The sequence below is a fragment of the Entelurus aequoreus genome, linkage group LG07 (assembly GCF_033978785.1).
Source record: "Entelurus aequoreus isolate RoL-2023_Sb linkage group LG07, RoL_Eaeq_v1.1, whole genome shotgun sequence".
Classification (NCBI taxonomy): domain Eukaryota; kingdom Metazoa; phylum Chordata; class Actinopteri; order Syngnathiformes; family Syngnathidae; genus Entelurus; species Entelurus aequoreus.
In genome coordinates, this window is record NC_084737.1 from 43,236,344 (window position 1) to 43,262,639 (window position 26,296).

A 26,296-nucleotide genomic window follows, 5' to 3' on the forward strand; every position below is an offset into this window, starting at 1 on the left:
TAAAGCTAAAAAGGACCCCTAAAAGGCGTACCCCATGGTTTACAGAAGAAACTAAAGCCCAGAAATTATCATGTAGAAAGCTGGAACGCAAATGGCGTGCGACTAAACTTGAGGTTTTCCATCAAGCATGGAGTGATAGTTTAATAACTTATAAACGCATGCTTACCTCAGCTAAAGCTAAATATTACTCAAATCTCATCCACCTCAACAAAAATGATCCTAAATTTTTGTTTAGTACAGTAGCATCGCTAACCCAACAAGGGACTTCTCCCAGTAGCTCCACCCACTCAGCAGATAACTTTATGAATTTCTTTAATAAGAAAATTGAAGTAATTAGAAAAGAGATTAAAGACAATGCATCTCAGCTACAACTGGGTTCTATTAACACAATTACGACTGTATATACGACGGACACTGCCCTCCAAAATAGTTTCTCCCTCTTTGATGAAATAACATTGGAGGAATTGTTAAAATGTGTAAATGGGACAAAACAAACAACATGTTTACTTGACCCAATTCCTGGGAAACTTATCAAGGAGCTTTTTGTTTTATTAGGTCCATCAGTGTTAAATATTATAAACGTATCACTTTCCACTGGTACTGTTCCCCTAGCATTCAAAAAAGCGGTTATTCATCCTCTACTCAAAAGACCTAACCTCGATCCTGACCTCATGGTGAACTACCGGCCGGTGTCCCACCTTCCGTTTATCTCAAAAATCCTCGAAAAAATTGTCGCACAGCAGCTAAATGAACACTTAGCGTCTAACAATCTCTGTGAACCTTTTCAATCCGATTTCAGGGCAAATCACTCTACGGAGACAGCCCTCGCAAAAATGACTAATGATCTATTGCTAACGATGGATTTTGATGCGTCATCTATGTTGCTGCTTCTTGATCTTAGCGCCGCTTTCGATACTGTTGATCATAATATTTTATTAGAGCGTATCAAAACGCGTATTGGGATGTCAGACTTAGCCTTGTCTTGGTTTAACTCTTATCTTACCGACAGGATGCAGTGTGTCTCCCATAACAATGTGACCTCGGACTATGTTAAGGTAACGTGCGGAGTTCCCCAGGGTTCGGTTCTTGGCCCTGCACTCTTTAGTATTTACATGCTGCCGCTATGTGACATCATACGCAAATACGGTGTTAGCTTTCACTGTTATGCGGATGACACCCAACTCTACATGCCCCTAAAGCTGACCAACACGCCGGATTGTAGTCAGCTGGAGGCGTGTCTTAATGAAACTAAACAATGGATGTCCGCTAACTTTTTGCAACTCAACGCTAAGAAAACGGAAATGCTGATTATCGGTCCTGCTCAACACCGACATCTATTTAATAATACCAACTTAACATTTGACAACCAAACAATTAAACAAGGTGACTCGGTAAAGAATCTAGGTATTATCTTCGACCCAACTCTCTCGTTTGAGTCACACATTAAGAGTGTTACTAAAAAGGCCTTCTTTCATCTCCGTAATATCGCTAAAATTCGTTCCATTTTGTCCACAAACGATGCTGAGATCATTATCCATGCGTTCGTTACATCTCGTCTCGATTACTGTAACGTTTTATTTTCGGGCCTCCCTATGTCTAGCATTAAAATATTACAGATGGTACAAAATACGGCTGCTAGACTTTTGACAAAAACAAGAAAGTTTGATCATATTACACCTATACTGGCTCACTTGCACTGGCTTCCTGTGCACCTAAGATGAGACTTTAAGGTTTTACTACTTACGTATAAAATACTACACGGTCAAGCTCCTGCCTATCTTGCCGATTGTATTGTACCATATGTCCCGGCAAGAACTCTGCGTTCAAAGAACTCCGGCTTATTAGTGATTCCCAGAGCCCAAAAAAAGTCTGCGGGCTATAGAGCGTTTTCTATTCGGGCTCCAATATTATGGAATGCCCTCCCGGTAAAAGTTAGAGATGCTACCTCAGTAGAAGCATTTAAGTCTCATCTTAAAATTAATTTGTATACTCTAGCCTTTAAATAGACTCCCTTTTTAGACCAGTTGATCTGCCGTTTCTTTTCTACTCTGCTCCGGGGTGGACCGCTAGCCTGTTCATCGGATGGGGACATCTCTACGCTGCTGACCCGTCTCCGCTCGGGATGGTTCCTGCTGGCCCCACCATGGACTGGACTTTTGCTGATGTGTTGGACTTTCACAATATTATGTCAGACCCACTCGACATCCATTGCTTTCGGTGTCCCCTAGAGGGGGGGGGGGGCTACCCACATATGCGGTCCTCTCCAAGGTTTCTCATAGTCATTCACATTGACGTCCCACTGGGGTGAGTTTTCCTTGCCCGTATGTGGGCTCTGTACCGAGGATGTCGTTGTGGCTTGTACAGCCCTTTGAGACACTGGCTATATAAATAAACATTGATTGATTGATTGATTGATAATTAGAATAAAAACTAAGAATCATCTTTTGATATGATGTACTTAGTCCATAAGTACACAAACGTGTACTTCATGTTTAGTGACATGCTAATTCTTATTTTTACACTTTTTTTTTCCAAATTCCATTGTATGTTATACTCTTCTGACATCACCAGATGGCAGGATAAGTGTCCACATAAGCGGCCAAAAGACCCCAATTCAGTAGTGTACACAATTTTGGAAATAAGAGCTAAAAGGTGCTGTCCATGCATGTGGCCACTAAGCCTTTATTAATTAAGAGCCTTGAACTCCTGATAACGTTTTGATTAGAATATCTAACAGAATTGTCCAGGGTGTACCCTGCCTTCCGCCAGAGTGTAGCTGGGATAGGCTCGGCCCCCCGCAAGCCTAAGAGGGACTAGCGGTAGTAAATGGATGGATGGATAAGCCAATCAAATTGAAAAGACTTTGCCAGTGGGTCTTAAATTTCCCTAAAATGGCCTTCAATTGCATTACATTTACATCTGTGATTTAAATCGACAGTCTTCTGAAGCTACAAAACTGCCAAAAGCAGTCAAATTATGTCGGGGACATTGAGGGACAGAAGTAGAGTCTCTAAACATGACTACATTTTATAATACCACCAGCAAAAGATGCTAAATTTGTTACTAATCGTTTTTAATAAAGAAAAAGATCACATAAAGTCTCTAGATATTTGAACAATTTTCAACAAAGTACATTGTACAATAATCAGCAACAATTGAAAAAAGAGCAAAACGATATAATATGAAAAAATATATGTTAATACTAATTAATAATAACCCAAATTGGTTTTTATGTACACCTTTTTTGAGCTTTTTTGAAAGAAAATCTTATCATAGCAAATAATACGATGACGTCATGGTCACCACGCCCCCACCATGCAACCTCGGGGAAACCCTGTAATAATTTATTTACAGAAAACCTCTTTACAGTATTTGTGTTGTGAAGAAACAAATTCATGTTTCAACTTCATCACTGCTGTGTAAATGTACTCTATGTGTCGTTGGTGTATGGTATTTGCATATGTTTCCTTGGCAACCCTTACATGGGAAAGAAAGAGTGAGAACATTAAACGAGACTGGGATCTCAGGTCTCAAGGGTCAAGCCCCTAATTGGCCAATGACAGCGAGAGGGCGAAACAACCCACATGGCTATGCCCCCCCCCCCTCTACCTTTCTACTTGCATCCGTCAAGAATGTCTAGAGGATCTGGCTACGCTGATAAATTATTCCCTAATCAATAATTTAAGCATATTCAAACCTGGGATCTCAATGGAGCTGGGGTAAATAGAGAGGTGTGCCGAGCATCTTGCACTGCAGTATATGTTGGGGCTTGAGCATCAACATCAATTAAACATTCAAGCATTGCCTCACATCGCACATTATACACCCAGGTTGCATTGGACTCTCAAGTTAAACAATGACACATCAGGGACGTGGGGGTTGTGGGGGTTGAAGGGGGGCTCCACGAATTTGAGTGTGAGTGAATGTATTATGCAGTCACCTTGCCTTGCGACCTTCGACACACACTCACACACACACACATTTCCTCACACTGTTAACCAACATTGTTTAGTGGCAATGGTGTAATAATGGCAGGACCTGTCTGTGGAAGATGAGGATGTTCACACTAAGGCTGCAGCTAACGATTATTTTTCTATCGATTAATCTATAGATTATTTTTTTCGATTAATCGGTTAATCTATAGATTATTTTTTCGATTCATCTATAGATTATTTTTCCTTTTACCGATTATTTTTTATTTTATTTTATTTAAAATGAAGATGAAAAAATAAAAGTAGGCCAGTTTTTTCAAAAGGCATGGCTTTTATTTACAAAAAAAAAAGTATGGCCACTCAGTCAACATTGACAACAACATGACAAAATATTCTGTAACAATGTAAACATTTAAAACTTTTAACATTTAACAAAAATAAAAGTAGCTTATTTGCTTTTTAATGTGCAAATATAAAAGTAAACATCCAGTGCAAATCTTAATATTCTGCAATAGTATAAGCATTTCCAAAGTAAAAGTATTGCTTATTTTGCTTTAAAATGTGCAAAAATAAAGATAAACATCCAATATAAAAAAGTGCAAAACGAAATATTCTGTAACAACAGTGTAAAAATTTCAACAAAAGTGAAAGTATTGCTTATTTGCTAAAAGGTGCAAAGATAAAGATAAACATCCAATACAAAAAAGTGCCAATCTAAATATTCTGGAGCACTGTAAACATTAAGTATTGCTTTTAAAATGTGCAAAATAAACATCCAGTCCAACACAGTACACAATAACCAATTCTACTCATTCCAGTGAGTGACTAACAGTTGTAATGAAGAAAGGTTAGCACGTCTACTTGCTTTGCTTCTTTTCTTGTTTACAATATTCCCAGCAGCTGAAAATAGGCGCTCAGAAGGGGTCGATGTGGCTGGAACTGAGAGCTAATTAGCCTTCACCTCAAACCAGGACTGCGAGCGAGCTGAGCTGCAGTTTAAGTTTCTAGTAGGTCAACGGGCTCATAGTGATGTTACTAGTAGTTGACTGGGAGGTGTTTATTATCATTTGGGGAGAGTCCGCTGCCTGATGCTCACCTGCTAAACACCTATCTGCTCGACGCTGAAGCGCTGACTACATGCGCTATGAATACGCACTGCTGATTGGCTGATAATGCTTCGTGTGTACCAATCAGATGGTTGTGTGGGTGGGACAATGCTGCGTGTGTACCAATCAGATGGTTGTATGGGTGGGACAATGCTGCGTGCTGAGACAGAGGCAGAGGAGCAAAGCAACTTGTTAAGACTTTAGCAGCTAAAGTTAGCTTTAGCTTAGAAACTTGTTCGGTACACCCCCGTACCGAACCGAAAGCCCCGTACCGAAACGGTTCAATACAAAACACATACCGTTACACCCCTAGCAGATACAAATGACACGTTCATGTTTTTGTGTAATGATGACAACGTATGCTAACGCGGACGATTGACTAGTTGATGGTTGATGGTTTTCTTTTCAAATGTTCGTTCATAGCCGTTGTGCTGCTATGATAGGCCATTTCCGCTCGACACAGTGTGCATACAACAACATTATTAGGCTGTGTATTGAAATACTCCCACACTTTTGACGACTTTTGGCGTGCGTTTTTCCCCTCGCTCGCACAGTCTGCTTTGCGCTCCGCCATGACGGTAGTGTGACGTAATTATGCGACGCGTCGACGCACAAAAACGGCGTCGACGTATTTACATAACCGATGACGTCGACTACGTCGACTACGTCGACGCGTCGTTTCAGCCTTAGTTCACACTTCACAATCAAACGCGTCTGGGTCAAGAGCACACTCAAAAAGGCACAGCAGGGGTCCCATAAACAGCGCAAAAAGCACACACAAAGACATGCACTCTACTTAACACCTTAAAAATGGAAAAGACAGTTTCCAGATGAAATAAGACAAGTTCAGCTCTTCCAATGTAAACACACTGCTGACATACTATTGCACGGCGTCTTTAAAGTAAAAGTAAGCCTCTTCTAAATGCTATCATCTCCTGAGAGTACCACACACAGCTCATGGAACTAATGATAGATAGATAGATAGATAGTACTTTATTGATGCCTTCAGGAGAGTTCCCTCAGGAAAATTTAAATTCCAATTCCATCAGAAGTGAAATAACTACAGCCATTGGAGCACACAAAACTCTCCTTTAAAGGAGAAAAACCACAAACTTTGCTACATCAAATCAAATCAAATCAACTTTATTTATAAAGCACATTTAAAATTTACCACAGGGGTAGCCAAAGTGCTGTACAAAGGGCAGGTTAAAAGATAATACGAGTACATTGTCCACAATACAAGATCAACAAGCGTTGCGCTAAATATCCTTCAAGGATCTGTGGAAGGAAAGTGAAAATGAGGTCGGTCCGAAATGACTTGGAGGGATAACATCAAAAGCTTTCAAGGCTTTGTTTTGGGGACAACTTGCATTGATGCCAAAAGAGTTTAAGAGGTTGGCTTCCTTGAATTGGAAATAGGTTTCAATGTATTGCATGTATTGTTCAGTGACATTTGGGGCTTTGCTGGGTTGACTACACCAGTGTTTTTCAACCACTGTGTGTGGCGTGAGATCCAGTCTGGTGTGCCGTGGGAGATGATCTAATTTCACCTATTTGGGTTAAAAATATTTTTTTCAAACCAGTAAATATAGTCTGCAAATTATGTGTTGTTGTTGAGTGTCGGTGCTGTCTAGAGCTCGGCAGAGTAACTGTGTAATACTCTTCCACATCAGTAGGTGGCAGCCAGTAGCTAATTGCTTTGTAGATGTCGGAAACAGCGGGAGGCAGTGTGCAGGTAAAAAGGTGTCTAATGCTTAAACCAAAAATAAACAAAAGGTGAGTGCCCCTAAGAAAAGGCATTTAAGCTTAGGGAAGGCTATGCAGAACGAAACTAAAACTGAACTGGCTACAAAGTAAACAAAAACAGAATGCTGGACAACAGCAAAGACTTACTGTGGAGCAAAGACGGCGTTCACAATGTACATCCGAACATGACATGACAATCAACAATGTCCCCACAAAAAAGGATAAAAACAACTGAAATATTCTTGATTGCTAAAACAAACTAGATGCGGGAAATATCGCTCAAAGGAAGACATGAAACTGCTACAGGAAAATACCAAAAAAAGACAAAAAGCCACCAAAATAGGAGCGCAAGACAAGAACTAAAACACTACACACAAGAAAACAGCAAAAAACTCAAAATAAGTCACAGTCTGATGTGACAGGTCGTGACAGTACACTTACTTTGAGACAATAGCTATATTGATGTATGGTTGGTTATGGTTTAAAGTCATATCCAACAACTGCGTCGACAACTTTATACTGTCAACTGAGTTTCGTTTTTTTAATGATTTTTGCTGGTGGTGTGCCTTTGGATTTTTTTCAACGCAAAAAATGTGCCTTGGCTCAAAAAAGGTTGAAAAACACTGGACTACACAATATATAGTAGTTCGGAGTTCAGGCAGAATTAAAGGCATTGTGTAAACAAAAGACATGTAACAAATAGTGTGTTAGGGAGGTATTGGAACACAACAAGATTCTATCAGCCTTTGCAATTTTGTGGGATGAACACATTCTCCTAAAGGGGTAATAATGGCAAAGCATGGTTCTGTTGGAGGGTTCTTCCGGAAAAGGGAGTTTTTCCTTGCGTCCATTGCCAAAAACTTGCTCATGTAGAGTCAATTTAGTTTTCTTTCTTGCAAGAGGAGCGTGGATTTGTAAATTGTCATGAGATAACTTCTGTTGTCAAGTGGCACTATCATCTCCTGACAACCAGAACTCTCTGCAGTGGAATCAGATCTCAGGATAGACGTTTTGTAAAGCATGCTACAATAATGCACTCATGATGATAGATCAACTTGAAAATACATACTTTTTGAGGTAATGTGGGTTAAGTTCTAAATTACACTGCATGTATGCTGTTACAACTTTGGAGGTTCCACTGTACTGAAATGTAATGAAACGTTTAGTGGCATGACAGTGAGGGAAAACTAGGCCAGGAGGCTTTTTTCAGATTTGGCTGATGACTCTTTCCCACAGCCATCAAAGCACCCCATTCATTGGTAACCATTAGTTGAGTGGGGGTAGGCGGAAATTGGATGAGCACCAAATTCATCATAACTGATACCCATTGTCTGCATATGCCTAAATTCATATATTACTAACCGGGGAATTCCAGAAAATGTTAAAACATGCGGTATGACAAAATAATATATGAATTTTTAGAACCTGGACCCCTGGAATGGTTTCTTTTTGGTGCATGCTGCAGTAATCCACAATGTTTTATGGAAATATCTTAAGTAGTTTTAAAGTCATCCTAAAAAAAATTATCAAATTAAATTAGGGATTTGCCGATTGATAAACTTTTGTGAAAAAACATGGGTTTTTTTGACGATCACAAACATTGATACTCTGGCTGAGACTGTATTTATTTTTAGTCCCTTGCCTGACAAGCGGCTATCATCTAATTGCATATCGCCATACACAGTATAGAGCCACTCCCCTAAACTAATAATAATCACCTCCATTTCAGCAAATAAACTGCATTTCTTAGTTTCTTAAGTATCATTATCAAGTATTATTATCACTGGTTGATGAGGCGAAACATGTCAATACCAATGTTAGTTAATAATGGATACTGGAATGATTGGGTCGATATTATCATTTGCTCAAAAAAAAAAGTTTTTCTATTTTTGTTAATGTTTACAATCACAGGGAATAATTTCCTGGACACAGGAGGACTTTGAGGGCAAAACCTAAAGGATTTAAATGAGTTGTAGATAGTAGCTTTTGCTTTTGTTTAGTTATCATCTCCTATTGACTTTGTTTTGCGCCAACAATTGTAAGTAATGAAATAGAATAAAAGAACAAATTTAAATAGTATGTTGCTGTTGTTAATAGTGAATTCACGATAAATCGATTTTTTTTAAAAATACTTGCGATCAATATTGGCCGATTTTATTAACGAATGTTTGGTAAAACCCTAATCGAAAACATACCTAAACAAAGGGATGAAAATATAATAATATAACTTGGGGACACAAAAATGATACACACATTCCGCTGGTGTTTCAGTACAAGAAGTGCCTTTGTATGGTAAAATCTTTCTTACATACCCAAACAACATATTCAACTGCCTCGATGAATCTGATAGGCCTGTCCTTTTCAATCTGCCAAAAGTTGAATTGTACAAACAGACAGATTGTTTCTCTTCAAAGGCTATGAATCATAGTCCAGAGTTGAGTGAACCAATTACTTTCTCACTCCCAGTGGTCTGCCTACAAACATCCACTAGACCAGGGGTCTCAAACACACGGCCCGCGGGCCAATTGCGGCCTGCGAGACGTTATTTTGCGGCCCCCACCTTACTATGAAAGTTTAATGTTACTGCGGCCCGCAAGTTTTAAATGAATGACACTCGACAGCGTTGTGTGCGGAGTTGAAGGAGTCTACCAATCACGATGTGGTATAAGGCTCTCAACAATATCGAGGGTGTGCCGTGATGGCACTGCCTTTAGTGTCAGCGCATCATCTTTTTCTCCATACTAACAGCGTGTCGGCCCAGACACATGTTTTATGAGGCTTCTGTGGACACACGCAAATGATTGCAAGACATACTTGAGGAACAGCGATACATGTCACACTGAGGGTGGTCATATTTTATTTTATTTATTTTTTAACACTGTTACAAATATGCGCCACACTGTGAACCCACACCAAACAAGAATGACAAACACATTTCGGGAGAACATCCGCACCTAAACACGACATAAACACAACAGAACAAATACCCAGAATCCTTTGCAGCCCTAACTCTTCCGGGCTACAAAAACCCCCCCGCTACCCCCAACCACGCCTCCTCCCAACCCCTCCCACTTCAAGCCCCCCCCCCCCATCTCCCGAATTCGGAGGTCTCAAGGTTGGCAAGTATGCATTGACGTCACTTGCGTGATGCAAGCAGAGAAACATTTTGCCGCTTTTCCACGACACCTGCACACGCTCTTCCTCCTTCCCTCCCTACCTCCCTCGCTCGCTCGCCCGCCTGCTCGCTCCCGCCCCCGGCGCCGCTGTAAATAGTCCGGGCGGGGAAGACGAGCGCTCCCGTAGCATCCAAAGCACTCTGCTGAAGGACCGAGCGACAATACAAAAGTGTGGTGCACTGTACCCCAGCGCTGATAATCCGACAGAGAGTCGCTGGGCGAATCAGACGTGTAACACGTTAGTGGTGATGTTAGCCCGTTCGGGGCTAATTGTGCTACCGTAACTGTAAACTCCACGGCGAATACCCCCCCCCCCCCCCCCATTGGCTCCAGACAGAGACGATTTTTGATGCAATATTTCTTTGTTGAGCACAGGGGCACCCCGACGTGTCTTATTTCATTTCATTTCTATGTATCTCCTTCATTGATGTGCATCTTTGATCGATAGACAATTATACCTCAATTATTCAATTATACATTTACACACCAATGCCTGAGAAGGAGCAGGATGAAGAAAAATCTTATATTTTCCTGCCCCCTTCAACATAATACGTAGTCTTACTTAATGATATCATATAAAACAACAATTACATCCAAATATAATGAAAACAAACAAAAAAACACAAAAAAAACCACAGGAAGTGCAAAACTTCATGATGTACAAACCGAACAAAAAAAACAAAAGAAGTAATATACACCTCACGGGATGATACAAAACAAATACAAAACCAGGCAAAAAATAAGTCAAATAATAAATATAAAGCAAAATGTAAACACTTATGGCTGTCCATATGATCTTATTGTTCTGTCTTTATATATTTTTTCAATTGGAATATATTTTTACAATCTTTTATCTCATCGTAAAGAGAATTCCATAGTTTAACCCCCACCACTGATATGCACATTTGTTTTAAAGTTGTCCTTGAATACTGATGTTGGAAATGACCTTTTCTTCTATGCTCTTCATTCTCAGAAGTGATGACAAACATTTTTTGTAAATTTGCTTGTAATGTTTTACTTTTACCCTTAAACATGACACATAATGTCTGTAACTTTACTAGCTCCTGTAATTTCAATAAACCCGAATTAATAAAAAATATGTTAGTGTGTTCTAAGTAATCTACTTTATGAATAATCCTTATAGCTCTTTTCTGTAGTTGATACAGAGAAAGTTGCAGTGCACAAGGAATACAATTTGAAACGTCATTATACAACTAGACATGCTGAGGAGTATGCAAAATACCAGGGAGATGAGAGAGTGAACCGGGTTGCAAATTTTTAAAACCAGTCTACTGAGGCAACAAGATTTCGTCACGAAAGCAAGCGAAAAGAGTGATGCAGCAGTCAAAGCTAGCTAGCTACATGGTGAGTGAGATGGTTGCTAGGGCGGGAAAGCCATTCAAAGAAGGTGAATTCATTAAAAAGTGCATGTTAGATTTTTTTTTAAGAAATCTTTTCTTGCGGCCCAGCCTCACCCAGTTTCTGCATCCAGTGGCCCCCAGGTACATTGAGTTTGAGACCTCTGCACTAGACTGTGCTGTGGAAATACAGTTAGTTATATTGATCACACATGTATATGACAATCTAATTGAACGGTTCATACTTTTAAAACTTCAGATTTCACACTATTTCCAAATATATCAAGTTTAGCTATTTGGGCTGGACATAGGCAGTAAGTCCAACACCCAGGTTGCTCAGCCTGAAAGCATGGGATGTTTTGTCATGGTGCGACTTGCCAGCTTCTGTGCTTTATCTTAATTACAGCAGCCTAATGCACTGATATCAGTCCATTATCAAGGGGCTGGGCAATATATGAACGCGGTTGCCAGCGCACATGAATTCAAACCGACAAGGCAGGAGGGACAAAATGTTGACTGACATCCAAAATTCCTCATGAATATTCAACAAGAATTATGAACATTCTATTGAGCAAACCAGTTAGCAGTAGAAGCACGTTGTGGAGGGGCCTAAAGAGCCTAAATCTCTTGTAATGTGTGGGAGATGACAACCCGCCAAAGGATAATGTCTAGCCTTCTAGAAGAAACGCTAGTATCTGCTGCTCGCTGAAAAACTTTCCCTGGAAGCACTTATGTTGAACCCTCTTGGAGGCTTCACTACAAAGTTAGTTATTTTTCTGTAGATATTGTATGCCATCAAAAGTTGAGTAAAAGTGGGCAGTGTGATGCAAGATAACACACACACTGTGTTTATGGGTAGTTTGACTCCTTAGAAACATTGACTTCTTCTCCTTGACAGCTTTATTTTACATTTTCCTCGTCTTATTGACTCTTCTGAAGCTGCATCTACCCACCTTTTACAAAAAAATAGCTTTACTCAAATGCATAAGTCGCTAATTGAAGTCGCGATGACAGCTGTGTTTTTACCTCTGTGGCTGCAACAACCTTGAGGAGGAGCCTGTATGCCTGACTGTTGGGCATTCTGGCATTTTCAAAGACACTCTTCTCCTCTGAGAGGGTAATCTGGGCCCACTTGACATCTAAAGTACAACACGCTTTGCGAGTGTGCGTACCCAAAATGCTTCCCCTCCTCTGATAGAACAATTCTCGACTCCCAAGTGATGCAATGCTTTGGTCAGCGACTGCATTTGGCTATTAGTGAGTGACTACAGCTTTATTGATACTTACACCAATTCGCTTAATAACTTGTATCTCTCCTTGCAGCAACTGCATCACTAATCTCATTTGTTTATGTTGTTCAGTTCTGTTAGCAACAAAGCACAGCAGCTAGCGATAGCTCCTCTTTGCTGCACGGTGTGTCAAATGTTTAGCTACTCCTCGGCTTAGGCCCCGTTTACAGGTTATTCAGGGTAAATCCCACCTAACCTTATCCTTGTCCACACACACCCAATGGTCGTTTAAGACCCCCTTCCTCCCTCCATCAGCCGGCGCTACGCGACCTAATACGCATGCACGGAAAGTGCACACGTCATAGTCACCGGCAGTGTTGCTTTGTGTGCAAGTTCTTAAATGTAACTTATCTGAACAATATCCAGTGTTGTGGTATTTCAATTAACTGGAATCCAGCGTGCTGTGGGTCCCTATTGTAGTGAATCAAACCTGAGCCCATCCATCCATCCATTTCTACCGCTTAATCCCTTCGGGGTCGCGGGGGGCGCTGGAGCCTATCTCAGCTACAATCGGGCTGAAGGCAGGGTACACCCTGGACAAGTCGCCACCTCATCGCAGGGCCAACACAGATAGACAGACAAGCCATCATAAATTAATCAAATCTTTATTGGGCACAAAAGTACACAATGTGACAAAGAACATTTGACGTCACAACAATCAATCTAGGGATCTAGATATCTGGTCAGGACACTCCTCACTCTGTTGCCTTCACCTTCATTGTCCATTCGTTTTTGGTGACTTTATATACTCTGGACCTAGACGTTGAGTCCGCGACATACGTGGCGGACAATAACTGATACAGTCTGCTTTGCCAGTCCAAAAGCATTCGCCGTTTTCCGTAGTTAGTCTTCCCTCGACGGCCAGGTAATACAAAGCACATGCTACCTTTTTTATCACATCCACGGGAGCCCGCATTCTTGTTGACTCTCCTTCGACAAATGGACAAAGTTTTTTGGTAAGTAGAATCAGAGCTGACCTGGACATTTGAAAGTTGTCTTGCCGTCTGAGATGTGTTGTATCTGAAATAACTGCAATCGCTTTCTCTTAAGGTATTAATGTGTGATTTCCACAAGCGTCTGTACATGTAGAAGAATGAGAAACACAGGCTTTATTATGAAGCTGGCTGTGGCGCGTTCTTTCTGACGTCACTTCCTGTGTGGGGCGTGGTCTTTCTGGCGTCACTTCCTCTCCAAACTCAGTTTGTAAACGATCAATGAGTCCTTACAAAGCTAAGAGACGGAGATTCAAGAAATGCACGGCGCACTTACCCGTGTAAAAGATTGTCCAAGGAGGGGGACCTTAAACACTGGTTTAGTGTGGCTGAAACGAGGCTTAGGCTAAATAATTATTTGTTTAAGGGGTTATCTGGCTTAGTGTAGACATAGCCTTAAAGTGTGCGAGTAGACGCTCCATCTGTTCCCGCGCATAAGCGTGAGGCTATAAACCTAACGTTAATGAACGAAATTAACGAAAACTGCTTCGAGATAGTAATGGCTAACTAATTACTTTATAAGAATAAGCAACACGTTACGTTACTACTTACAACAAAAAGTAATCGGAGTACTCTCAACTAGGGTTGGGCGATTATATGATCGTGATCGTTGATCGCGATAAATTTGAGTTTGATCACGGTTATCAACTGTTAGCATATTTCTTTGATCAAACATGGCGGAACTGTCTGTTAGAAGTTGCCGCAGTAGTAAACAGTAGGGAAGCAACAATGCTCAGCATAATCCTGCACGGAACAATCCACCTTTATTGACCGTGATCCTATGTGTGTCTGTGAATGTGTGTGTTTGCGTGTGTTTTTGTGGAAATGTTTGTGTCCATGTTACGTGTGCGACCTCCCGTTCCACTGCGCGGAAATCAGGCCCATCACAACATAATTAATGCTCAATCACCGTTGTGCCTCTTCAATTTACACAGCTGGAAGTGCAGCCCAGAATAACAAAATAAAGAAATATGACTAACACTAGCATATAAATTTAAAAAAACATTTAGAAAGAGCAGCAGCTTTAGTGACAGGTTTTAGTTTCAATATCTGCTGCAGCGCACCAGTAATCCTGCCCTGAATGCGGACATGCAGGCACTCACAAAAGTCTCTATAGTCCCGACTGGGGGAATAAACACACCCACTAATTTAATCAGAAAAAGGCATTTTTATATCTAAATATTTTTTATCAGACGTTTGTTTCTGCAGAGGTTCAACTCCTCTGATATAACATGTAGTAAAAAAAACTCTGCACACAGACACTTTGTGTTCAAATCATTTTTGAGATTATAGATTAAAAAAACATTTTGTTCCTGCAATAATTATTAAACTTGTTTTATGTGTTGGTACACATTATTTTACAGTACCTCAAATTCGAACTGTACTTTTATTATATTCAATATATGCTACAGTATTTCAGTTTTTAAAAACTCCACAATTTGGGTCACCGCTTGCCGTTTGCCAAAGCACTGGTGAGAAGTGACGTAAAAATCTTGTAGCATTCAGTACACCACTGATACTTTGTTTACTGCAGAATGCACTTTTGATGACAAGCTAAATAACAAAAGAACTTTGAGAGAAAAAAAAAGTTGTCTTTACTCCCACAAAATGTACTGAAAAAGAAGCAAAACTGTGGCCCTAAAACCAAAGTACGGACCAGAGTGTGGGTTATCTGTACCATTGCACTTCTTGGTAGCACAATTATATATATGAACAAAATGACAGTTGTCAGCTGTGAGCATATATTAGCTCAGTCAAACACGGCGAAAATGTTTGTTACAAGATACTGCAATAGTAAACAGTAAGGATGCAACGGTAGTCGTTATAATCCTGCCTGGGACAATCCCACTTAAATTATTTTTTAAATAATCGTGATATTAATCAAGATCGGATGATATGAAAAAAATTATCGGGATCATTTTTTTTGCCATATCGCCCAGCCCAACTCTCAACACTGGTTATTTAGCCATAAAACACTTAAGCAACCTTAAGCACTTTGCACGTTTTGTTTAAGATACTGGAATATATTGTATATCACCATTCAGCCTAAAATTAGCGGGATATCAGTTCGAAATGCTAAAAATAGGTTCTGTTGTGTAGATCGCAATTCTATAGCATATTGCCCAAGAAAGAAGGTTTGTGCTGCATATTCCACAACATAACGAAACAGCACAGGTTGGGTATGATGCTATGAATGTGCAGGGAAATGAGTGTATCCTTGGGCAGTGCTGGTAGTACACTCAAAATCCTCATTTAAATAGGGTGGCTTGCACTACTTTTTTACTTGTTATCAAGAAAAGCTCACTTGCAACACGCTCACTATTGTACATGCAATATTTATAGTTTGCACATGCTATTTAGCGCTTGGTATTTTAATCGTAGTTGATCAGGCCCTTTATGTATTACCGTATTTTTCGGAGTATAAGTCGCTCCGGAGTATAAGTCGCACCAGCCGAATACGCATAATAAAGAAGGAAAAAAACATATATAAGTCGCACTGGAGTATAAGTCGCATTTTTTTGGGAAATGTATTTGATAAAACCCAACACCAAGAATAGACATTTGAAAAGCAATTTAAAATAAATAAAGAATAGTGAACAACAGGCTGAATAAGTGTACGTTATATGACGCATAAATAACCAACTGAGAACGTGCCTGGTATGTTAAGTAACATATTATGGTAAGAGTCATTCAAATAACTATAACATATAGAACATACTATACGTTTACCAAACAATCTGTCACTCTTAATCACTAAATCCCATGAAATCTTATACGTCTAGACTCTTACGTGAATGAGCTAAATAATATTATTTGATATTTTACGGTAATGTGTTAATAATTTCCCACATAAGTCGCTCCTGAGTATAAGTCACACCCCCGACCAAACTATGAAAAAAACTGTGACTTATAGTCCGAAAAATACGATACACATAATGTAAAAAAACTGCTTTTTGTCATGGGAAATGTGTTGGATCGTTCTAATATTTGCTTACAATATGTTCAATGTGTCCTAACAAATGATTGTGTAAAAGTCCGTTCATGTCAGCAATTCAACTTCAAATGTGTAACTAATATGTGATATAAACATATATATATATATATATATATATATATATATATATATATATATATATATATATATATATATATATATATATATATATATATATATACACATATATATACACATATAAACATATATATATGAAGCACTGAGATGAAAGTCTTGTGATTTTTTCCCACACATACATATTACGCTCTACAAAGGTATCGAGCACTATTTTTTGGATAATCTAATTAAGACATATATATATATATGTATATATATATATATATATATATATATATATATATATATATATATATATATATATATATATACATATATATATATATATATATATATATATATATATATATATATATATATATATATATATATATATATATACACACACATATAAACATATATATATATGAAGCACTGAGAATTGACGACCAAGTAACGGACTTCGTAATAGGAAGTGACGTACGGGGCTACGCCACTCCAAAATGGCCCTGGCCCATGTGTACTTTGAAGTGATATCATCAAAATGTCAGCGCCTTAAGGCTTCCAGCGGCACACAAAATTAAATAAGCATTCACACACCGTGACATGGATCGCACAGAGAGGCATACAGTATTTTGCTTGACCTAAAGGTTAGTAAACTGAAAATTTCGCAAACAGAGGGGTTCATAAATTGATGTTCCACTGTATGTCATTTCTGGTGGTACTATTCTCTTAAAACTATTATAAATCTACTTGTTAATTTACTGTTAATATCTGGTTATGTATGGCTGTAACATTGTTCAATCTATACTTTAAATTTAATAATCACTTCTGTTGTATTAATAGTTGATATTAGTTTTGGGCGATAGAACAAATTTTGGTATCCTATACTAAATAGTTACGGGCAGCATTGGCCATACCAATGTTGATACTTCAAATTTTCAAAATCATAAATAATTCATTTTTGATCACAATTATAATCAGACAAACAATCAGTATGATAGTGTAACAATATCTCTTATATTTTTTAATTATTTCCTACTTTTGGCTCTGATTTTAATCATTTGGTTAGCCCTTGTATATACAGGGACCTATTTCCTGAGTTTGTAAACCGTAATACAAACAGCAGAAGATGTTTTGATATAAAAAAATATCGATCCAACCACTGTGGTTTTCATCCTGATACTATGCTACTTGGTATCGTTACAGTCGATATTTGTACTGATCCGTCTACCTTTGTTTATATTCAAGAGCTGTAGCTTGCCGTTAGTATATCCCCCTACAGTGTGTAGTATAGCATGTTTAGCTAATCCTTGTACTCCAGTGATAAAAATACTTGTAAGAAATTAAATATGTTTGCCACCTTGGAGGAGATGATTGCTGACCCAGTAGTGGACTTGCACTGTGGAGGGACATAAGTTGCCAGCGAGAATGTTACTTTTACGGTTGTGGATGTGGAAGCTTGGTGAGGAGAACCCAATAGCAAGGAGGCAAGGTGAAGCAACACGGTTGTGCTGTTCACAAGGTTTATTCCAACAATGAGGGAAAGATATACAACGATCGGACAAACACAAGACAGCAAACAGAGAACTAAATACACTGACTAATTAAATAACTGAATACACCTGGACTAAACACAAGAGGAAGGAGAGAGTGGATTGGAGGAAAGCAGGGCCAGTGCAAGACACAGGTGCAACCAATAATACTAACAAGCACATGGGGGGCACAACTAGACTAAAACATCAAAAGAATAATACAAAACATAAACTAAGCCACGACACGGACAACGGATCATGACATGTGTTCGCTTGAGTCTCGCTGTCACATTTGCATGACACCGCTAGAATGTGTCATCAACATGTATCACCACGATACAACAATAGTATTAAAAGCTTTATCGTTTGCCACATTTCATCATTTATATTGTATATCGTCTGTATCGCCCAACCCTAGTATGCATTAAGTGTACATCAAGCCTTTTCTGAAGACCCAACATGATCAATACAAAGGGCACCTTCATCAATCAAGGGTCATCATTTCTCCTCATTCAACATCACAGCCACTTGTTGATGTTCACAATATGTTCACAATATGTCCAATCGAAACGCTTTCATGCCAGGTCATTTTTATGTAACAACCAAGCCGCTGAGACAAAACAAGCTCCTCTGAGTACAAACAGAACAATTAAGCAAAGCCAGTTCCCTGCCAGCACTATAACCACTTTCTGGTGTTCTAAACAACCAGACGGCCCTGCTGTCTGGAATAGTTAGGCTCCGGAATGGATAGGGAACCGGGGCGTTTCGATCAATACAGCCTCATTATCAGCTGCTTTCCATCCCGGAGAGAGAATCTCTGCGCTGATGAAGAAAGCAAACCATAATTCAATTAGATGATGGCCAAGATGCCGAAAGAGGTTTGATCCAAGCTTTCAGCCTAGATAATTAGCACACACGGTGTTTCACGAGGGCTATTTTTACATCTGAGAAGTAAGACTATGTTGTTTTGTTAATGGCACTTTTAGCCTATATAAGACTGGGAATAACATTGATTATTGCCAATTCATACATTTAATCTGGGCCCCACACTGCATGTATATTTTTATTTATTTATATTAATGGGGCGACGTGGCTCGGTTGGTAGAGCGACCGTGCCAGCAACTAGAGGGTTCTGTACCTTTTGCACCATCCTAATCAATGTCGTTGTGTCCTTGAGCAAGACACCTTATACTCACCTGCTCCCAGTGCCACCCACATGGGTATAAATGTAGTTTAAAGATGTATAATGGGTATCACTATGTAAAGCGCTTTGAGTCTCTAGAGAAAAAAGCGCTATATAAATTCCATTCACTTTACTTATATTCATACGAGCACACACACAGCTACACAAATGCATGTTAAACCTTGTCACATTTTGAAAGGTCATGTAAGGTTTAACACAATCCCTCTTTGTACGGTAGTTTAAAGTCGTGAAAAATGTGAAAGTGTACGTGTGTGTTTCTGCAGACAGGAAGAGTGAGGTCATCCAGAAATAGTGCCGGGGGGAAATAAAGCTGTTTCCTGCAGTCTTCAGGGACTTTTTACTTTGGCTCGCTGACAGCTTTATAAACCTCTTAACAAATGGTCCTTCTCTCTAATGAGGTCTGAAGTCTGAGTGGAGGGTACGAGGGGGAACAGGTGTGTCCCTAACGGTGGGTTCATAGTTGGTGTTTGCGTGAGCTAACCAGGAGTGAGTCTCTATCATTTTAATAAGCCGGGTGATCTAATCTTTACAAACCCCAACAGACTTTGCGATGCTTACAAAACTAAAAGGGCACAAACTGTGTCACACATGCACAAGGTTTAGACAGGTTTAAACACCTGTATCTGAAATTAATGTCTCTCATTGTAATTAATAGAAATTAATTGGTATTTGACCCTCCAAACCAGCACATTTCTTACATGTAGAAAAACTAACTTTTGGCTTAGATATATAGAATAAAAACAAAACAGTATTACTATGGTAGATTTTGAAGTGATGTAAGGAGAGTGGACCGCAGTCAAACAAACACACCATCAGCAGCTTTTCCATATTTCCATGTATAAATATCCGTGGTTTAGTAGGGCAGCATAATTTTGAGAAAATACCTAATTGCGATTTTTCCCTCCAAAATTGCGATTGTGATTCGATTTGCAATGTTTATACTTTATGCATATAAATGCATAAAACTGCTAAAATAACGAGTAAAGGAAACGGTGTTACTTTCAGACTGTCAATCAACATATTCTTGTCTCAAGGTGCCACACATTAGAACAATATGCAATAATTTACTTTAAAAATATTTGGCTTTGTGCAGACAGACTCAGAGCTTTTGTCTAAATCATGCTCCTAAAGAGGAACTGCTCCTTTTTTCTTTTCTTTTTTGCCAATCATTTACAATGCTTATGTAAGACAAGAACACATGTGATTTTGTTTTTTATGCATTCTAAATAGTAAATAAATGTAATCAAAAGTCCGCTTACAATGGAGCCTATGGGAGTCGCTCTATTCTGCCTATAAAAGCCCTTAAACATTGTAACACCTCCATTAATGTTGTATATACATAATGTAAGTATATATGTAATGTAGTAACAGGCACATTTATAATAGGACGTAATATTTACATATTTTGCTCATTTTAAGCATGCGTGGCGCAGTAATTTCAAAAACACATCGAACTCTCGCATTTTTCTTCAACAACATCACTGATTTTTACTCACTGCAGACTTCGAGCCAACAAACGTCGTAAAACTTACTGTCCCCGACTGATAAAATTGTGTTACGTTCCCGTTTAGATGAAGAAGGACTCATAGTCCTTGCAAAGAAAACGGGGGGTAGAACCAAGCGTCTTTTTGTGTCTTTCGCCATTTCCAATTTCCAATTTCTAAATTGGCTGTCAGAGTGTACCAGCTTGTCGGACTACGTCCTCATCCTTCTATCAAGATGAGTGACATTATTTATGATCTGGAATAAACTTAAACGAGCACCGAAGTGAGGAAGCAGCTCACCAGCCGACGGTGTCAGCATAGCCACACAAGCTAGGGATCACGGTGCCGCTATAAATAGTTTGTCTGCGTTAGCACTTATAATAACAATATCACTAATACTGTGTTAATATTCAAGTCACAAAATGTAAATAGAGTTATGATGGCGCTTTTTCAATTGTTATTTTTCGGATTTTATGGACGAAATAGTGGAGCTCCTATTGGCTCTATTGTAAGCAGACATTTATTTAAAAGTACATCCATCTTCAAAATGTTATAAAAAAGTGCAGTTCTTCTTTAAACTGAATACATAATCAATAAAAACTATACAGTGTTAATAATGTAATGTAATCTTAATTTGAGTAACCATTTAAAAGGATATAAACCTTTATTTCTCATTAGTGTATAATTGTTTACCATTGTACTGTAATTGGGAGGTAAATAAATGTGTTATCCGAATTAAATAAACAAACAAAAAAGTAAAATGTACCCCTGCCTGTAAGCAAAGTCGGACGTTGTCTTTTTGTTTGCTGCCATCACCGCATTCTCACTCATTCGTCTGTGTTGAGAGGCACATATTGCCCATCTGATTTGAAGCTGAAGTACACCCACAACAGGACATTTGGCTTTCTAACCATATTTTTTTCCTCCTAATTTTTGTTACTTTACGAAACTTTTCACGAGCTAGTCGCGAGGCTCTCTGTACGTGCGTCATGTGTGTATAACGCTGGCGGTCTCGTTGAGTTGCTCTCCGCCCACCGAGACAAAGATTGTGGATGACTGAAAAGAGGGCTCACTGCATTTAGTTAATGCGACTGTTAAATAAACGTGCTCAGGTGCTGAGCGCAATGCACCCTCTCTCCCTGTTTAAAGCGAGAGACAAAGAAACGCGAGACTCAACAATTCTGATTGGCAAACATGTTTGTCACTCAAATGTAACTCAAAAACAAAACCACAATTTCTTGCGGTTACGTTTTCGCACTAATTAAAACCTTGATGCCGATTAATCGTGCAGCCCTACTGTTTAGATACTTTTTTTACATTCTTAAAGGACATTAGTCTCATTCTGCTTCAGTATGGTGCAGACCTGCAATGATACATTCAAATTGCTTCAGTCATGTTTTTGATTATTTCTTTCTTTAATTCCGCTTCTTCTCAGCACTGTCCTTCACGCCCACTTTCTTTATTCCCATTGTCGCATCTGTGTGATCATGTTTTGTTTAAGTTATGTTCTACTTGGTTTTGGACTCTTTTTAGTTTCTGCTTTTGTCTTGTTTCCATGGTTACCCATTAGTTTCACCTGTTCCACGTTTGGACTCATTGTGCACTCTTGTTTGTCACCATAGCAACCCATTAGTTTTCACCTGTCCTCACGACTCACACACCTGTCTTTAATCATGTCTGTGTTATTTAAGTCCATTGTTTTCCTGTTGTTCGTCCTGGCGTCCTCACCCATTCATGCCATGTCCACAGTTCCTTGTCTCGTTAGTTCTTGTTTCATCTCTTGTCACGTAAGTTTTTGTTTGTTTAATGTTCATAGTTCTCCGCCATTGTGCGCGCCTTTTGTTTTCCTAGTGAAGTTTTTTTACCTCCGCTGTGAGCGCCTTTTGTTTGTACCCTTTTGTTTGTACTTTGTAGTTTATAGTTATAATTAAACTATGTCTTTACCTGCACGCCACGTTCGTTCCAATTATTTTGCACCACGGGAGAGCAAACCACGCCATAGACCAAGTCTTGACACCCATGGGAAAAAACAGAGTTATGTAGATCTCTAGCTAATGCTAATAACCCCTTAAAGTTGAGGTACCACAGTATAGTCTTAATGGGAATCTTATTGTGTCTCAGTGGCATGACACAGTGGAAGAATGCATTGTTTTAAAGAAAATACTAACTCGTGACAAAAGAGAAGCATTTTGACTGACTTTAAGGGGATTTTTTTTCTCCATTTTAAAACACTTCCTTGTCATCTACATAAACATGTAACGGTGGTTCTTTGGTCCAAATTGTGTGTGGATTATGTTTTACAGACCATCTTCAAACCACTTTCTGACCATCTCTTCAGGATGCACCCTTCTTTGGGCGCTCTTATTTACATCCCTCCACTTCGACTGTGTCTTCTCCTCATCAGCTATGTTGTAGTTTTTATCGCTTCCATATTGAGTCGACTGACAGAGGTATACGTTAGAACTATAGGCTACTTTGTAGTAGATATGGCAACAGCGGAAGATGCATATGCATGTATGAGCCAGTCTGCCCCACAAAATGAGGATAGAGAAAAAGAAAAAGAAAGAGCTTATTGACTACAACATCAAAATACAATGCCGGACTCGCGCAAAGCTCTCCAGGTAAAACTTCACCATATATGGAGATATCCGCTGATGTCACCAATGGTAAAAATGTCACAAATTGGGCAAATTCCAAATGCCTCGTTTGGAGAAATTAAGAAGGAATGCAAGACTCTTCCATATATCTCCGCCATGCATCCATGCTTTGATTTCTAATTTTCTGGACTTACGCAGATCCCAGTTACACGGGTACAGCAGGTACAATAGGTAAGAAACTTTGGTTTTGCATAATAGGTCCCCTTTAAAAGTATCAAAATGTTTCCATTTGTAAGTGAAGTAAAGAAAAGTTTTAATTGCAAATAAAACTTCATGTTTGAGGGAGTGCTTTGTGAAAAGTCTCTCCTTAAATATCATCATAAATAACAATGAGTCAGTGGGAAGCATGGTGACTGTGCAGCAGTTCAATAAATGTCACAGACTGATCAAAAGCCTTAAAATTATCGAAAACTGTATCTTTATAGAGGAAATTAACTATGTACAATGCACTAATTTTAAAATTTTACACAATGACATGCAATCTGATATATTTTGAACCACAAATACAGTTAAACTGTATATTTTAATCGGCAGCACGACTTTTAGCATGGGCCAGGAAACGCGAGCATATAACCCCAATTCTTGAGACTTTGCACTGGCTCCCTATTTATTTAAAAAAAATGTTTTTAAATGTTGCTGTTTGGTTTTAAAGCTTTGCATGGACTGGCCTTCATTATATCTCGGACATCATCCAAATTTACACTCCTGAGCGCGCTTTGAGGTCCGAAAGCCAGCTCCAGCTCGTGGTGCCCAAGACGAGACTTAAAACCAGGGGAGACAGGGCCTTCTCTGTGGTTGGCCCTAAAGCTCTGGAACACTCTGCCCCTCCATGTTCCAACTGCTCCCACAGTGGAGTGTTTTAAGTCTTGTCTTGAGACCCACTTTTATTCTCTGGGCTTGTGTGCTCCTCTGTGTTTTTTAAATTGTTATTTCTATTTATTATTTTAATTGGTTTCACCCTTTAAAATCGTTTTTTATTCATATTTATTTTTATATTGTTTTTATATTTATTTATTTAGTTTTTATTCAGTCATTGGTGGAGCTAAGGATAGTGTTTGAATCTTGTTTTTAATATGTTTGTGCAGCACTTTGGAAACATTTTTGTTGTTTAAATGTGCTATATAAATGAAGTGGATTAGATTGGAATCTCATGCTGTAGGATGACTCATTACACCTAAGCGTCACTCTTTGTGACACAACACATTTGTACTCATAACAGCAAGCCACTTGAAAGAAACTCAAAAGAAAGTTAAAAGTGGGACTAGTATATGTGCTAGAATAACTTTTACTGTTAAGTTTGCACCATCAATGAACCCAGTAAAGGAAATCATCAATTTAAACGTAAATGTTCTAAAGTAAGGTAGACACTGCTTCCCAATATTTCTGAAAGATAGAAAAGAAGACACAAATGCAACTCACCAGCTGTAAGGTGCAAATAAAAATAAGCGTGCACCGCCCGCTGCAGCAGCCCATTGTGTCCGTAATGGCAAACTCGGGAGCCGGCAGAGAAGCGCTCTGAAACCCCGCTCAGAGGAGCTCCAATAACACTCAATCTTGGTCCAGTAACCGGACTCTCATGGCTTGTCTTCCCCTCGGGCGTTGTCCTCGACCACAGACCACCACGGCGTCGTGCTAAGCGGTATAGGTATAATTTGTTACCTCCTCTCTCGGCTCCGACCGGACCGGTCTCAGCTCAGCTTCCCAACCAACTGGCTGGCAGACGGAGGGACTCGGCCGGTAGATGAAGGAAGAGGGCGGTGTTGTGGACAAGTCCACCCGGGGGCTGGGATCAGGCTTGGGGACGTCCCCTGCTCTCCTTCAGCTTTGGCTACGAAGGTAAACAGCAAAAGTTCTCGCATGTATATTTTAAATTGTTACAACTAATGCAATTTGTATTCGACTTGGTGATTGGGGTCTTTTCCTTTGATTCCTTCATTCTGAAAAGTAGTACAGTACAGGACATTGGTACCATTTGTAAATGAATAACCATGAAAATATTGACATTGATGATTTTAATTCAATGGCTACAGTGTGGCTCCGATGGAGGTGTATTATAAACGTGGGGATGGTGAAGAGCCGCCATCTTGTGGCCTTATGTTTAAATACGCTTTATGGAGCGCATTTTATACAGTGTAATTATTCAACAAGGACATTGTATGTGCTATATCGCAGTGGTGTGCCGTCAGGGCCAGCAAGGCCTTCTCTGCTGGCCTAACATACCGGTAACCAGAAATCATGATCATAATTAAAGATAAAAGCATACTTGCCAACCTTGAGACCTCCAATATCGGGAGGTGGGGGGTGGGGGGGGCTTGGTCGGGGGTGGGGGGTTGGGGGCGGAGTTGGGGGCGTGGTTATTTACAGCTAGAATTCACCAACTCGAGTATTTCATATATATATATGAAATACTTGACTTTCAGTGAATTCTAGCTATATATATATATATATATATATATATATATATATATATATATATATATATATATATATATATATATATATATATATATATATATATATATATTTATTTATTTATTTTATTTACATAAAAGAAATACTTGAATTTCAGTGTTCCGTTGGCTATTCATTAGATCAGTGGTTCTCAACCTTTTTTCAGTGATGTACCCCCTGTGAACATTTTTTTAATTCAAGTACCCCCTAATCAGAGCAAAACATTTTTGGTTGAAAAAAATAGATAAAGTAAAGTACAGCACTATGTCATCAGTTTCTGATTTATTAAATTGTATAACAGTGCAAAATATTGC

At 39.1% G+C, this 26,296-nt stretch overlaps 1 protein-coding gene across 1 annotated transcript in view; it reads right to left on the reverse strand.

Annotated features, from left to right (window-relative positions):
- nkain4 (sodium/potassium transporting ATPase interacting 4) overlaps window positions 1-25,466 on the reverse strand; it is a 135,132-nt gene extending 109,666 nt beyond the window's left edge. Inside the window, exon 1 of the mRNA XM_062053725.1 lies at window positions 24,951-25,466. Within this exon, the coding sequence (XP_061909709.1) occupies window positions 24,951-25,004 (54 nt within the window). The 5' untranslated portion in view covers window positions 25,005-25,466. The remainder of the gene's footprint in view (window positions 1-24,950) is intronic.
- Between the last annotated feature and the right edge of the window lie 830 nt (window positions 25,467-26,296).